General features: G+C 51.3%; 1 protein-coding gene across 12 annotated transcripts in view; it reads right to left on the bottom strand.

The window, feature by feature from the left end:
• ALG1 (ALG1 chitobiosyldiphosphodolichol beta-mannosyltransferase) overlaps positions 1-16,601 on the bottom strand; it is a 52,941-nt gene that overhangs the window by 1,588 nt on the left and 34,752 nt on the right. Inside the window, exons 1-12 of one of the 12 annotated variants that reach the window (XR_012429724.1) lie at positions 11,679-12,065; positions 10,883-10,960; positions 10,655-10,758; positions 8,235-8,383; positions 6,591-6,680; positions 6,081-6,191; positions 5,234-5,355; positions 5,010-5,048; positions 4,301-4,360; positions 2,725-2,835; positions 984-1,200; positions 12-87 (exon numbers count right to left, since the gene is read on the bottom strand). Coding sequence is in view for 6 of the 12 variants with exons in the window: in XM_005591173.5 (XP_005591230.3) it covers positions 12-87; positions 1,086-1,200; positions 2,725-2,835; positions 4,301-4,360; positions 5,010-5,048; positions 5,234-5,355; positions 6,081-6,191; positions 6,591-6,680; positions 8,235-8,383; positions 10,655-10,758; positions 10,883-10,960; positions 11,847-12,054 (1,263 nt within the window). In the remaining 6 variants the exon portion in view is untranslated. Of the gene's footprint in view, positions 1-11; positions 88-317; positions 1,201-2,724; positions 2,836-4,300; positions 4,361-5,005; positions 5,049-5,233; positions 5,356-6,080; positions 6,192-6,590; positions 6,681-8,234; positions 8,384-10,654; positions 10,759-10,882; positions 10,961-11,585; positions 12,066-16,601 lie in introns of those variants that run through there. The other 11 variants (XR_012429723.1, XR_012429722.1, XR_012429721.1 and 8 more) reach the window with 11 other exon arrangements.

Below are 16,601 nucleotides of genomic sequence, written 5' to 3'. Positions count from 1 at the left end.
GACGTGGCTACCTGCAGCTGAGCTGCCAGTTCCTCGGAGTCCTCAAAGACTAGGCCGTTTTCTTCATGCTTCACCAGCTCATGTAAACTGCAGGGAGAACCAAGGGAGCCTCAGAGCTGCCTGCAGAAGACACCAGACCCTGGGGTGCCCACCTGGGCTCCCACCCCCCCCCCCCACCACGCTCAGGCCAGGCTGGGGGTGTGGTTTCAGGGAGCTAGTTCTGAGATTTGGCATCTGAAGGGTATAAAGGCCTGGGAGGGTTACACATCAAAATGGCCAAACCGATTTGAGGAGGGAGCCTTAAGGAGGGTTTGTACCTTCTGTGTTGGATGCTCTTCACGGACTGAAGAATTATTTTTGCATGCTTTTCTTAACTCCATGGCCATGGAACAAGGAAAGGCAACCCCCTGGGGACTGGCTCAGCACATAAAAGATGACCTTTCTAGGGCACCAGGTGTGATCCCCACATTTCCCTGAGCTCAGCTCACACGAGGGGCGCATATCCCTGAATCCCATCCAGGGGCCGGCTCCTCAGCAGGGGCCAAGGACTCAGCTTGCGCCGGGGCTACTACTTCTAGAATCTCTTCTAACACCGCCCTTCCAAATGCCCGTCTGTGCTGGGTGGAGTGAGGCCAGAGCATGACACTCATTTAGCTGATTCAAACCCACCATGTGAGCTTGGCCAAAAGGGACATGGTGGGAGAGAAACAAAGAAAACCATGTAAGCCTGCAGGCAATTCCCGCCAATTCTACTCTAGGAGCAAAAGCCCCAAGTGGAGTTCTAGTATTTAAGATGCTTTTTTTTCATATTAAGTTGGTGCAAAAGTAATTGCCATTTTTAGTGGCAAAAACCATGATTACTTTTGCATCAACCTAAATGTAACACGAGCTCTAAATGGAAGCAACGACTTCCGTGAGGCTCAAGCCCAGCCACAGTAACCGCAGGGCTCCTCCTAGTGGGCTCCAGTGTGTGCTGCACTGACCGAGGGGCAGGGCCTCACTGTGGGCAGCTCGCTCTGCACTGCGTCCCCCTCAGCGGTGGATCTGCGAAGCTATCCCCAGAAAGATTCGGGTTCTGCTCCTACCACTTGAAGTTCACGGCACACACAGGCAAACAGCACCCGAACATGTCCACCACCTTCATGGGCAGGTCCAGGCCACTGGAGGACGTGTGCAGACAGACACCCAGGTCTGCCGACCCTGCTAGGCAAGAGGGGTGCGGTCAGAGCGCTGGCCTCTGCCCTGGGAACACAGATCCTCCCAGCACAGTGAGGCAACACCCCCGAAGGGGAGTGAAAATCAGAAAAGGCCCCCGACAGTCCCAAACACAAGTGACTTAAGCTGGCCAAGCAGCCACACGGCCTGGCTGGGACATCTGAAAATGTAAGTTGACACTTTTTCTACGTAACCACAATTTGGTTTTGTTGTTGTTGTTGTTTTGTTTTGTTTTGAGACAGTCTCACTCTGTCACCCAGGCTGGAGTGCAGTGGCACAATCTTGGCTCACTGCAACCTCCACCTCCCAGGTTCACCTCCCACCTGTAATCCCAGCATTTTGGGAGGCCAAGGTGGGCAGATCACCTGAGGTCAGGAGTTCAAGACCAGCCTGGCCAACATGGTGAAACCCCATCTCTACTAAAAAAAATACAAAATTAGCCGAGCGTCGTGGCAGGTGCCTGTAATCCCAGCTACTCAGGAGGCTGAGGCAGGAGAATCGCTTGAACCCGGGAAGGCGGAGGTAGAGATGAGCCAAGATCGCACCATTGCACTCCAGCCTGGGCTACAACAGCGAAACTCCGTCTCAAAATAATAATAATAATAATAAACCACAGCACACCCACCACAAACCAGCTGTCACCGTGAAAATAAAGCCAAATAGCTTAACATTTCTAAAGACTAGCCGGGGCCAGGCGTGATGGGTCATGCCTGGAATCCCAGCACTTAGAGAGGCCAAGGCAGGAGAATCACTTGAGGTCAGGAGTTCGAGACCAGTGTGGCCAACATGGTGAAACCCCGTCTCGACTAAAAATACAAAAATAAGCCAGGTGTTGTGGCGGGCTCCTGTAATCCTGTAATCTACTCAGGAGGCTGAGGTGGGAGAATCGCTTGAACCCAGGAGGCGGAGGTTGCATGAACTGAGATCGTGCACTCCAGCATAGGCGACGGAGCGAAACTGTCTAAAAAACAGACTAGCTAGAGAGTCCTGCCAGGAAAAGGCCCTCAGCCTCCAACTGCTCTGCTCACTCAAGGCTGGAAGATGCGGCTCTAGAGACACATCAGGACCAAGCCGACTCCCCACTTGGAGAAATCAACGGGAAAGAGACGGAGGCGAGGGAGAACCATCTCACTGGGAGAGGCGACGCTGTTTGACACATCGTCCCCGTACCTCCCAAAGCCACTGCCCTCCCACACCTGGGCAACAGTGGCCCCAACCCGAGGCCCAGCCCTCCTGTGGGAAGGAAGAGGACTGAATGGAGGGCGTGGCAGGCTGAAAGGACGTGGCCTCCTCAAACCCCTTAGTAAACAGCCTCTGGGGTCACCTGGCAGGGAGGGGCTGGCACACCAGGAAGTAGCCTCCTCCTGGGAGTTCAGCCAGAGGTCTCGGCAGCAGGCCAGGCCCTGTCCCCAAGTGGCCTCCAGAGCCACCTTTTCAGGAAAATTCCATTCCACCCGTTTCCCCCACTGAAGGCCCCGCCTCCTCCTGAGCCTCCTGCCGGCCTCTCACCTAGAAGCAGGGGGTAGTCCTCGGCCTCCAGCCAGGGTGTGCAGACCTGGACACGCTGGAAACACTTCTGCTGGATGAGGCGGCTGTAATACTCCCTCAGAGGCCCTTTGCCTTCACAGAGAAGAGCAGACACTGCCATGGACCCGTCTCTGTCCCTGTCACATGGCCCCAGGCCCAAGACTCCCCCCAGGAGGGATCCCTTTCCCAGAAGCCCCACCCCTCGGCAGCTCCAGCCAGGCCCCATCCGGGTCCTTCCAGAAGCAACCCAGGAGCCCCAAGCCCTGCAGGGGTGTGCACCCTGACCCCTGAGGCACAGCCCTGCACCTGCAGCCAGCTGCCTCGGGCTGCAAACACAGCGGGGTAAGCACTGGCCTGGCACCTGACCGCCCACTAGATGGACCCAGCCTTTTGTCTGTGGTGTGCACAGGGGACACGAAGGCTCCCCCTGCCCTGCCACAGCCCCCAGAGCACATGGCGTGGGTTCCAAGCTACTCCTGGCAGCCTAGAGGCCAGAGGAGGGAGGAGAGCAGGACCAGTAGCTGGCCCAGACCCTGCCTCTTCCCACACTGCTTCTGCTTTTCTCCTTCTTCACCGAATCACCTCAAAAGTGCTCAGAAGCAGTAACTGTGGGACAGGGGCTCTTCGTTTGAACAATTTTTTTTTTTTTTTTTTTTTTTTTGAGACGGAGTCTCGCTCTGTTGACCAGGCTGGAGTGCAGTGGCCGAATCTCAGCTCACTGCAAGCTCCGCCTCCCAGGTTTACGCCATTCTCCTGCCTCAGCCTCCCAAGTAGCTGGGACTACAGGCGCCCGCCACCTCGCCCGGCTAGTTTTTTGTATTTTTTAGTAGAGACGGGGTTTCACCGTGTTAGCCAGGATGGTCTCGATCTCCTGACCTCGTGATCCGCCCGTCTCGGCCTCCCAAAGTGCTGGGATTACAGGCTTGAGCCACCGCGCCCAGCCTCCGTTTGAAAAATTAAAAGAGGCTTGGTTAAGGCACCAATGACGTGGCCGGGCACAGTGGTCCGTGCCTGTAATTCCAGCACTTTGGGAGGCCAAGGTGGGTGGATCACCTAACATCAGGAGTTCGAGGCCAGCCTGGCCAACATGGTGAAACCCCATCTCTACTAAAAATACAAAAATTAGCCGGGTGTGGTACAGGGTGCCTGTAATCCCAGCTACTCAGGAGGCTGAGGCAGGAGAATTGCTGGAACATGGGAGGCGGAGGTTGCAGTGAGCCAAGATTGCGCCATTGCACTCCAGCCTGGGCGACAGAGACTCTGTCTCAAAAAAAAAAAAAAAGACACCAGTGATGTAACAACAACAACAAAGAGATGCTTGAAAACTACTGAGAAAGTAAAAGCCTGTTATCTGCAGATTCAAATCTGGGCTCCCTGCCCAGCTATGAAACCCTCTGAGCCTCAGTTTCCCCCATGCCAAGCAGTATAAGACCCTATGGCAGAGAGCTGCAGTGAGGATTAAGGAGACAAGATCATGGGAAGCGCAGGACAAAGGCTGCGTGCCCCTCCCCGTCCGCCCTCCCCCAGCCAAACAGACACCCAGGGTCCCAGGCGGTACCTGTTATCACACAGACGAGAGAAGGAAGCTTGTGTCCATCAAGAATCAGTTGTTCAAACTCTGTGTTTAAAAAAAGAAGCAAGTCTACATGGAATTTCTGATAGAATTTTTTTTTTTTTTTCCCTGACAGAGTCTCGCTCTGTCACCCAGGCTAGAATGCGGTGGCACGATCTCAGCTCACTGCAACCTCTGCCTCCCGCATTCAAGCAATTCTCCTGCCTCAGCCTTCCGAGTAGCTGGGATGACAGGCGCCCGCCACCATACCTGGCTAATTTTTGTATTTTTAGTAGAGACAGGGTTTCGCCATGTTGGCCAGGTTGGTCTCGAACTCCTGACCTCAGGTGATCTGCCTGCCTCGGCCTCCCAGAGTTCTAGGATTACAGGTGTGAGCCACCGCACCCATTCAGAAAAAAATGTTTAAATAAACAATAGCCAGAGTCACCTGGTCAGGCGGAGAAAGAGCACTGCTCTGGCGGGGAGGCCACCAGGCTCTGTGAGACACTCTCCTGGAGAGGGCATATCGGCCTGAGAGCCTGGTCACTCAGTGACCCAATGGGGATTCATAGCGGCCCACCTCCACCACCCCTGCTGTCCCCAGGCTGCCCCACCCAGTGGACCGGGACAGGAACATGCTGCAGGCCAGGCAAGCAGCTCACAGCTCAGGGGCCCCCAACAAACCCAGAGCTCCTCACCGCAGCCACACACCTACTTTCTAAAGCTGCCAGCAGGATGGAGAAGTCTTCGTCCTCTACAAGAAGAGAACTGAATGTCAGGGGCCCGTTTCCAGACACCCCTCTTCCAGCTCACATGCCCTCCCCTTCTCACTGAGACCGTGGTGGGGTGGGGGCATGCAGGACTGGCAGGGGTGAGGAGAACACAGGTTGGCCGGGTGCCCGTCACACCAACCCCAAGTGCCCCAGGGGTCGTGCAGACCTGTCCAGCTCGTGCTGCTGATCAGCAGGGCCGGCCGCTCGCGGAGACGCGTCACCAGCCCACTCCCAGCATCCCGCTCTGTGAAGGCCGACCGCTCTGTGGCTGGGTCCTCAGGTTCTGAGCTGAAGGAGCAGGAAAAAAGCCTGTGAGAGGCCACAGAGCAGGCCCAGGACCCAGGACGGGCATCTCTGCTGTGGTGAGGCCTGCAGGCTCCGAAAGGTTGGGGTGCCTGGCCGCATCAGCAGTACCAGGCCACCCCTGCCATCTGAGGCCCGGGCTTGCTTTCTCTAATATTGTTGCTGGGTGCTAAGGTTACAACAGCAAACAAGACTGACTCATTCCTTTCCTCCATGGGACTTACTGTCTTATCATCCCCTGGACTCAAGATGAGGGTGCTGGGGTGCCCTCCCACACCACCCCAGCTTACCCAGGGCACACCTCAGGGTGTGTGGACCTGCACAAAGATTCCCTCCTCAGCCCCATGAGACACCCCAGGGGACACACAGGTCCACAGATCCTGCCACAGGCCTGGGAACCCACTGGCCGGAGAGTAAGACCGCGCAGGGGTCCACAAACATTTCTTAAAGGGCCAGAGAGTAAATACTTCAGGCTTTGTGGGCCACAGGTTCTCTGTTCTGCTGTTGTAGTTCAAAGGCGGCTGCAGACAACTCAGAAGGGAATGAGTGTGCTGTGTCCCAGTGAAACTTGATTTACAGAAGCAGGAGACTGGCCTGTGGCCTTAGTTTGCCAACCCCCGGATGAGTGGGTTCCCAGGTCTTCAGGGAGAAGGGGAGAGCCCAGGGCAGTGGCAAGCAGGAGAGAAGGCAGCTGAGGATGGGAGACCTACCGGGCCCTGAACGGAGAGTACGTGCCACCCAGCTTCATGAAGAGCCAGTGCTGCAGATCCAGAGGTGTCTCTTTAAAGAAAGATGCCGGCTTGTCGTAGACAGTCACAGCACTGCAATGAAATCATGGCGGGGCTATTGGGAGGGCTGAAGAAAGGCCTCAGGAATAGAGGACTCAGAGGCTCCAGGAAAAGAAGGATGCTTGGGGAATCCAACTCTCAGACGATGACAAGAAGCCTTGCAATTACTTGGGAACGCACAGAGACGTCCTAGGACCAAAACTGCCTGGACCCCCTGGCTGGCTGGGAAAGAAACTCTGCCCCTTCCTCCCCCGGCTTCCCAAACCAGGGACCACCTCCCAGGCCCTCAGTATTTCAAACTGCCTCGCCAGCACGGCCGCAGCAGGCAAGGCAGCTCTCACTGCAGCCAATCAGGGGCCCTGTGCCTCTCCCAGGCCACCGTAGTCCCAGGCCGCCGTAGTCCCAGGCCACCATAGTCCCAGGCCTTGGTACCTGATGCGCCAGTTCTCCGCCAGGTCTTCCCGCATGGCATTGGTAACGCACAGGTTCAGGTGGGACAGGCGCCCAAAGAACCTCTCGTACCTGAAAAGAGGGATTAGCAGTCAGCAGAGCCATAGACAGGCCTCTGCTACCACCACCACATGACTCGATATCCCTCAACAGAGAAAAGGCCGCAGAGCTGGGAGAGTCTGTACTCCCTGAGTCCCACCTGTGCCAGTGCTCTTTCTTTATGCTGTATACACCCTTCTTTATGTTGTGTCATTTGTTGGCTTAAATACGATCACTTTGAAAGGAAACTGTACTCCAGCCTGGGCAGCAGAGCAAGACTCTGCCTCAAATAAATACATACAAATGGAAAAAATCAATAAAAGGACACTGTGTATCACTGCCAAAGTGGACATCCTCTCTCTTGCTGTAAAAGGCCTCACTAGTGGGTCTCAGCCACCCTGTGCTGCCACTACAAAGGCTGTAAGGCCACGGCTTGCTCTCAGTGTGGAGCAAAGGGATTCAGTGAACTCTGTACACATTCTCTCCTAATGGAGACTGAGCCCTGATCGCAGGGGAGAGCCGGAACAGGGCATGAGCGATATCGCCGCCAGAGTATCATGGCCTGTTCCTTTCTCAAGATGCGGAGAAAGCTCGGAAATGGGGTTGCCTGGGATGACATTTTGGTCCTCACACTTAGCTATGTGGCAAGAGGCGTAATCGTTCTCAGCCTCAGTTTCCTAACTTGTAAAAGGTACACCCTCCTGAGATGCATGGAGATTGAACGAGGTAAAATACAAAAAGGTCTTGGCTGGAGGATTGGCATGCAGCAGGTGCTCACCATTAAGCATTTTGCTCAGTTTGCTCAATTGAGCTGTCTGCTGCTGCTGTCACCACTGCCAGTGAACAAACTCATCAGGGTAAAGGTCACAGCCAGCCAGTGGCCCAAGGCTGGAAGTACACACAGAGGCTGGACGTGCACATGAAGGCTGGCTGTGCAGAGTATAACAGACATGTTATAGTCAGGCTCAGGGTACAGCAGACGACCTTCCCAGCTCCACGTCCCACCGCTACCACTGGCCCTTCTTCCCTCCCTGTCTCATCAGCTACAGCAACTGTGGCCCACTTCTCCAGCTCCCAACAGCAGCCCTGGGTTTCAATTTGGGAATCTGCTCTCACACACCCTCTGTCCATGGGATATGGATGCTCCTGAGACCCAGCTCTTCTACTGGAGCACTTGCCCCCTGGCCTCAATAGGCAGATCAGAGGAAGGCAGGTAACTGACATGAGCCAATCAGAGAGGGCTGCCCTCCCCACTGAGCCTAGGTGGGGACGAGAGCTAGGAGAGCTCCGGGAACCACCACCAGAAGGGAGTGTGGAGACAGACATGAGCTGGGTCCCAGGGACACTGCTGAGCTTGAAACCAGCCATTTCCCCAGACACTTCCATTTCATGGGCCAAAAAATGTGGTCCTTTGCTGAGGCCTGTTTCTATCACCTGGAACCAGCATTTGGCCTGATTCACCAGCCTCACCCCACCTCCTGCAGAGCACACAAGGAACCAGCTTCCGGAGGCCCACAATGGCCCTTCTTCTCACTCATCCTTGAGTGGTTTGGGGGACGGTATTTTACCCTCTTCCCAGACTCTCACCACTTGGCCAGCAGAACGAGGGGGTGGCTGGGGCCATGCACCAGACCCATGATGGAGTAGCCATAGTTGTGCCAGTCAATGACGAGCTTGCTTCCACAAAGGCAGCCCACGAACCAGCAGACAGCAATGCTCGGCAGACCTGGGGGGTTCTAGGAAAGAGAGACTTGAAGAGGACGAAACCCAAACCATGCTCGGCAATAAACCAAGTAAAAATAGTCACAACACACATGGTGATGAGTCTATTACCTTTACAGAGCTCTTGATAATAAGCAGAAGAAAGACCTTCCCCACCACCAAAATAGGTGTAAAAAGTCATAAAAGAGACACAATGGGCCAGGTGCGGTGGCTGATGCCTGTAATCCCAACACTTTGGGAGGCCCGGGCATGAGGATCATTTGAGCCCAGGAGTTCAAGGCCGGCCTAGGAAACACAGTGAGACCTCATCTCTACAAAAATTTTAAAATTAGCCAGGTGTGGTAGGACACGCCTGTAGCCCCAACTACTCAGGAGGCTGAGGAGGTAGGATCACTTGAGCCCAGGAGGATGAGGCTACAGTTAAGCTATGATTGTGCCACGGCACTCCAGCCTGGGCGACAGAGCTAGACTCTGTCTCTAAAACAAACAAACAAACAAATAAAACCAAACAAACAAAACCAACCTGAAAAGTTCAAGATCATCAATAATCAAGGAGGCAAAAAACAGAAGAAAGAGATGGCATTTTTCACCTGTCAGAATGCAAATTCTAAAAAAGTCTAACAACAGCTGGTGGTGGTGAGCATGGGGGAGAAGGCACACCCTCCACTCAGCAGCGGCCAAACTGGCCCAGCCTTACTCTAAAGCTATCCAATAACATACACATCTTTAAAACGCATCAACTTTGATTACACAATTCCATTACTAGGAATTTATCCTAAGAAAGAAACTGGACTTATGCAAAAGGCATAGGCTCACTGTGCTTGGAGCTGCACTATGTGTAAAAGTAAAAACAAAATCAGGAAGAATCTGAGTATCCATTAACATGAGACTAAATACATGTAGTATGGTACCTCACATATTGGAATTCAAGGCTGCCTATTAAAAGAGGAAGGTGTGGGGCGCAGTGGCTCATGCCTGTAATTCCAGCACTCTGGGAGGCCGAGGCAGGTGGACCACCTGAGGTCAGGAGTTCAAGACCATCCTGGCCAATATAGCGAAAACTCATCTCTACTAAAAAAAAAAAATTACAAAAATTAGCCAGGCATGGTGGTACGTGCCTGTGATCCCAGCTACTCAGGAGGCTGAGGCAGGAAAATCACTTGAACACGGGAGGCAGAGCGTGCAGTGAGCCAAAATCGCGCCACTGCACTACAGCCTGTGTAACAGAGAGACTCCATCTCAGGAAAAATAAAAATAAATAAATAAAAGAGGAAGGTGCTTCTATATGTTAAAAATTGATTTGAAAAAAGAAAAAAAAAAGGTATTCTTCAGCTAGAAAAGAAAGAAAAATTTTTTAAAGAAAAAAAGTGATCAAGGGAAGAGGTTAAAAGTATAACGATAGGCCAGGCACGGTGGCTCACACCTGTAATCCCAGCACTTTGGGAGGCCGAGGCGGGCAGATCACCTGAGGTCAGGAGTTCAAGACCAGCCTGGCCAACATGGCTACACTCCAACTCTACTAAAAATACAAAAATTAGCTGGGCGTGGTGGTGAACACCTGTAATCCCAGCTACTCAGGAGGCTGAGGCATGAGAATAACTTGAACCCAGGAGGCGGAGGTTGCAGTAAGCCGAGATCACACCACTGCACTCCAGCCTGGGCGACAAGAGCGAAACTCTGTCTCAAAAAAATATATGTGTGTGTGTGTGTGTGTGTGTGTGTGTGTGTGTATACATATATGTGCGTATATATATATATATATATATATATATATATATATATACTACAGAACCAGACTGACTACCTACGTTCAAATCCCCTGATTCCACCACTTCCTAGCTGTATGGCAATGGTCTACTTACAGAGCCTTTCTGGGTCTAGGTTTTCTCATCTAAATGAGAACAACCTTAAGAAACAGGTTCTTATATTACCTAAATGTAATACTTCTTAGGGTTACTGTGAGGACTAAATGAGTTAATACATGGAAAACACTTAGATACACAGTCAGTACAATGTAAGACTATCTGTAATGACACAGACAGCATGGATAGGTGCCATAGACACATACCATAGGCTCCTACTCATGTCTTTAAATACCTGTACACACAACACACACACACACGAATATGCAATTTATTACCAATTTGTGCATGTTTAAAGACTCACATCTTTAAACTTTTATACACACAACACACACATATGAATATGCAATATATTACTAATTTGTGCTGGAAAATAAACCTTTAACATGATTCTCACAGAGGGAGGCAGAGGCTGATACACACCTGGAGAAAGATATAGTCACCTGGCTCCCTCCACATCAACTTCCACAGCAAGTACATAGCCTGAAATACAACTTTGACTCCGTACTGGAAAACTCGGGGCCCAACTGCAAGTCAGAAAACACCTGTGACTACCAAAGGAGCATCTGGCAATCTGCCAGGCTTTTCAAACACACACCCCCTGCCCCCAGCCCACGGATGCAGAGGATTCTGGAGTTGACTGCATCCTACCTGCAAGACTCTGAAGTTCTGTCAGCCCCACGATCTGAATTCTGTTGTTCTGCAGGAGCTCATCATGGGGTTTGGAGTCTGAAAATGAGAATGATCCCTTTAATGTACCAGAAGCAGCAATCTAAAGTCAGATAATCTCCCAACTCAGGCTGAATCACGAAGAGTGTTTTGGAAAGTAAAATATTTCAAAATCTCTCTCTGTTCCTCACTAGCCAGAACAGAGAATGCGGCCAATTCTTGTTCAGATTCCTCTAGATAGCCCACAGGGAGAGGGCCTGAATCTTACCTACCTTCACTTAACACAACGCCTGGCAAACAGTACGTGCTCAATTAAACTAATCTAGATTCTCTGGATAGTGGAATTTTCCCACCACAGAGCCATCCTTAGGAAGTCCCACTCTACCCCATCACCCTAGCAGACTCTAAACAGGGATTAAAGGCAACTAGTGCTGTTCCCACTTCTCCCTGAGATGGGGTTGAGCTACCCTCTCAAGATACCAACGTGGAGAATAATGAAGGAGCAGACACCGCTGCCCTGCACACTGTGGGTAAAAGATGGACATGAAGAACAAATGAAACATTTGTCTGCAGAGCTCTGCGTTGAGGGATGAGGAATGAGATATCCTGTCAACTCAGACATAGCTTGACAAGAGTAGCTGCACACAGACGTAGCTACCAGCACTAGCCCTGGAGTCCCACGCACCTGGGTTCCACTTACTAGGAGAATTACGTGAGACCACGCAATGGATTCACTTAACACATTTCTGACACGTGGCAAGATTAACGCCGGCTATACCTAGTGATCCACCCAGGAAAGGCTGGGCAGAACCCGCTCGTCCAATCTCGGAGAGCTGCCCAAAGGCAGCGACAAAAGGAGCACTTCCGCCTCGACTCCCCAGGGCGGTTAGAACCGAGGATCAAAGGATGAGAGCGCATCCTCCCTCCCAGACCCTTGGCCACTCACTGCAGAACCCCAGGAGGGTCACCGAGAAGCCGTGCATGGCCAAAGACAGCGCGTGGTACTGCATACGGGGGCTGCGGCCCACGTCGCCCAGCACCACGGCTACTACATGCCGGGCCGCCCGCCTCCGCCGCCAGCGCTTCCATCCTCCCAGCAGCAGCAGCGGCAACAGCAGACACAGCGCCAGGAAGACCAACCAGGACGCCGCCATCTTGGCGGGCCGCAACAGTCACGTGACCGCGCTTCCGCGCGCTGTGCGCAGCCGCAGACCGAGCCTCCGAAGTGGGCCGAGAGAGGACGAGATGGGGATGCGGTTCCCTAAGAGGGGTCCAGGGAACCCCCAGGAGCCCCTGGGGCCAAGATTTATTAGTTGTAGTACACATGCACATACACCAGATTCCCTACACAGCAGTGTATTTCCCCGACTAAAGTAATGCTGTTACTGTATTGGGACATATTGATAAGTCACTCAATCTCCCTTGGAGCCTCAGATTTTGTTCAGGATGGTTGGCACCCGCTTGAGGGGTTGTCAAGGATTAGCAGAAGTAATGACAATGACAAGCTTCCCCTGGAACCTGGGTTCCCAGTGGTGCTCCCAAGGGGAGATAAATGGTTCTTGGGGAGCAAAACATCCTTACCCTTTTTGTGTATAAAGCACCGATATCGATGCAATACACAAGCCTGCAGTATATCTGCAGTATTAAAATTTCATGAACGCTGAAAGCAGTGGCTCACGCCTGTAATCCCAGCACTTTGGGAAGCTGAGGCAGAAGGATCACTTGAGCTCAGGAGTTCAAGACCAGCCTAGGCACCATAGTGAAATCCCATCTCTACAAAGAATACCAAAAAAAAATGATGGTAGCGTGTGCCTGTAGTCCCAGCTACTCGGGAGACTGAGCTGGGAGGATCACCTGAGCCCAGGGAGGTCGAGGCTGCAGTGAACTATGATCACACCACTGCACTCCAGCCTAAGTGACAAAGCAAGACCCTGTCTCAAAAAAATAAATAAGTAAAATAAAATTTCATGGGGCAGTACATGAGGAACCCTCATCTTCGGCCACTGGGCATGTAACTGGCCCAGCCACTGTGGAAAACAGTTGGTGGTCCCTCATTAGGTTCAACATAGAATTACCACATGACCCAGCAATAGCATTCCCAGGTATACACCCAGGAGAATGAAAAACAGGTTTCCAAACAAAAACTTGTAAATAAATATCAGCACTGTCCACAAGAATCAAATCGTGGAAACCACCCAAAGGCTCATCAGCGGATGAGTGATGAATGGAGTGCAGTCTGTCCACAGCTCCCGCAGCCTCCCACCCAAGGTTTCCCAGGTGTCTCCTTTTTTGTTTGTTAGTTTGTTTGTTTGTTTGTTTTGAGATGGAGTCTCACTCTGTCGCCCAGGCTGGAGTGCAGGGGTGCAGTCTCGGCTCACTGCAACCTCTGCCTCCCAGGTTCAAGTGATTCTCTTGCCTCAGCATCCCAAGTAGCTGGGATCACAGTTGTGTGCCAACACGCCCAGCTAATTTTTGTATTTTTAGTAGAGACCAGGTTTCACCATGTTGGCCAGGCTGGTCTTGAACTCCTGACCTCAAGTGATCTGCCGGCCTCGGCCTCTCCAAGTGCTGGGATGACAGGCGTAAGCCACCACACCTGGCCTAGCTGTCTACTTTTGGTTTGTCATCTCCATAATCCTCATCCTCTTAGCTCATCAGAGCAGGAGGGGCTTCCCTAGGAGGCGATGTTATTCATCCATAAAAAAGAATAAAGTACTGATATGTGCTGCAACACAGATGAGCCTTGAAAACATCACGCTGAGTGAGAGAAGCCAGACACAAAAGGCCACGCATTGTATGATTCCATTTATATGAAATATCCACAGTAGGTCAAACCATAGATACAGAAAGTTGATTCATGGTTGCCAGAGGCTGGGGAGGGGGGAATAGGGAGTTTCTGCGAATGGGCGTGGGATTTCTTTTTGGGGTGGCAAAAACATTCTGGAGGTAGACAGCGATGGCTGCACAACTTTGTGAATATACTGAAAACCACTGTGAAACTGTACACATTTAAAAGGTGAATTTTATGGTACGTGAATAGTATCTCAATAAGCCTCTTATTAAAGATTTTTCAGGATTAACATGTCTAAAAACACTCCAGGGGTAGAAAAAAGAGCCATGATGACATGAAAAGGTGGAGAAACCCTAACCTAGCACCTGCATATAGGGAGCATCAAATACACACTTTAGTGGTGTTCTTTTCATTAATGTTACAGATCTGTAATCTCTTAACTGAAGCCCTTGGAACCAAGTATGTTTCTGAATTCAAAATTGTTTGGCTTTTAGAAAGATAACGTGGTGTGCATACATATAACATCCCCAGCAAGGTTTGGGACAGCGCCCAGGAAACCAACATGAAAACTTCTGCAAGGAAATAGATGCACGTTCACACTGAGTGAAATAAATAAGGACGCTAGGTCCTCACTCTCTGCTGTGGTTTAAGTGTGTGCCCTAAAGTTCGTATGTTGGAACCTTCATTCTCCATGCAACAGTGTTGAGAGATGGAATCTTTCCTGAGGCCTCTGCCCTCATGAATGGATTCATGCTGTTATTGCAAAAGCGTGTTCCTGATAAAGGAATGAGTTTAGCTTCTTTCTCTTCTCTCTCTCTAGCTCTCTTGCCCTTCTGCCCTCCACCGTGGGATGATACAGCAAGAAGACCCCCGCCAGATGCAGCCCCTTGAACTGGACTTCCCAGCCTCCAGAACTATGAGCCAAATGAATTTCTTTTCTTTATAAATTCCTCAGTTGGCCGGGCGCGGTGGCTCACGCCTGTAATCCCAGCACTTTGGGAGGCCGAGGTGGGCGGATCACAAGGTCAGGAGATCGAGACCACGGTGAAACCCCATCTCTACTAAAAATACAAAAAATTAGCCGGGCGCGGTGGCGGGCGCCTGTAGTCCCAGCTACTCAGGAGGCTGAGGCAGGAGAATGGCATGAACCCGGGAGGCGGAGCTTGCAGTGAGCCGAGATCGCGCCACTGCACTCCAGCCTGGGCGACAGAGCGAGACTCCGTCTCAAAAAAATTAAAAAAATAAAAATAAATTCCTCAGTCTCAGGTATTCTGTTGTAGTAGCACAAAACTAAGACACTGCCCAGTATACCAGCTACATGTGACCTTCAAGCCCTTGAAATGTGGATAGTCTGAAATGAAATGTGCCCAGCCTGGCATGGTGGCTTACACCTGTAGTGCCAGCTACTTGGGAGGCTAAAGCAGGAGGGTCCCTTGAGCCCAGGAGCTCAACACCGCAGTGAACTATGACCATGCCACTGCACTCCAGCTTGGGCAACAGAGTGAGACCCTGTCTCTTAAAAATAAAATAATAAAGGCCGGCCCCTATAATCCCAGCACTTTGGGAAGCCGAGGCAGGCGGATCACGAGGTCAGGAGATCGAGACCATCCTGGCTAACACAGTGAAACCCCATCTCTACTAAAAATACAAAAAATTAGCCGGGGGTGGTAGCGGGCGCCTGTAGTCCCAGCTACTCGGGTGACTGAGGCAGGAAAATGGCGTGAACCTGGGAGACGGAGCTTGCAGTGAGCCGAGATTGCGCCACTGCCCTCCAGCCTGGGCGACAGAGCGAGACTCCATCTCAAAAATAAATAAATAAATAAAATAAAAAATAAAATAATAATGTTGTGAACGTAAACTACTCATCAATTTCAAAGACTTAGTATGAGAAAAATAAAAATAAATCATTTCTATATTGATTACAGATGTAATTATAATATTTTAAATCTTGGGTCAAATAAACTAGATCGTTAAAATTAACTTCACCCGCTTATTGCCGCTCTCTTGGATGTGGCTGCTAGGAAATGTTGAAATGCACACATGGCTCACCTTTGTAGCTCCAATTCTATTTCAACTGGACGGTGCCCCTCTAAGGAAGTTTGCCTCAGCTCAAGGCAGATGTGCCCTCAAATAAGTTTGTTGCCGGGCGCAGTGGCTCAAGCCTGTAATCCCAGCACTTTGGGAGGCCGAGATGGGTGCATCACGAGGTCAGGAGATCGAGACCATCCTGGCTAACACAGTAAAACCCCGTCTCTACTAAAAAATACAAAAAGCTAGCCGGGCGAGGTGGCGGGTGCCTGTAGTCCCAGCTACTCAGGAGGCTGAGGCAGGAGAATGGAGCTTGCAGTGAGCTGAGATGCGGCCACTGCACTCCAGCCTGGGCAACAGAGCGAGACTCCGTCTCAAAAAAAAAAAAGAAAAAAAGAGTTTGTTTCAAATTGATTTAAAACAAAGGCTGGGTGTGGTGGCTCATGCCTGTAATCCCAGAACTTTGGGAGCCCGAGGAGGGTGGATCACTTGAGCGCACGAGTTCAAGACCATCCTGAGCAACATAGTGAGACCCTGTCTCTATAAAAAAGAAAAAATTAGCCAACCAAGGTGGCACATGCCTCTAGTCCCAGCTATTCAGGAGGCTAAGGCAAGAGGATCTATTGAGCCCAGGAGGTCAAGGCTGCAGTGAGCTGTGATCAAACCACTGCACTCCAGCCTGGGCAAGAGAATGAGACCCTATTTCAAAAAACAAAGAAAGAAAAAAAAATTTGTTTTTTGCTTTCAGAGCTTTTGGATTTCTGGGTTGAATTGCAATTGCTAGATCAAAGATGTAGCCTGTGGGTCTGGAGAATCAGGGCCAAGAAGGACAGGGCGGGCACCCCTCTCCCCAGCACCCCGCGGGCAGCAGGCTCTACGCCC

The sequence above is a fragment of the Macaca fascicularis genome, chromosome 20, assembly GCF_037993035.2.
Source record: "Macaca fascicularis isolate 582-1 chromosome 20, T2T-MFA8v1.1".
In the NCBI taxonomy this organism is placed as follows: Eukaryota; Metazoa; Chordata; class Mammalia; order Primates; family Cercopithecidae; genus Macaca; species Macaca fascicularis.
Note: the sequence above shows the minus strand (reverse complement) of the source record. Positions and strands in the feature narration are given on the sequence as shown.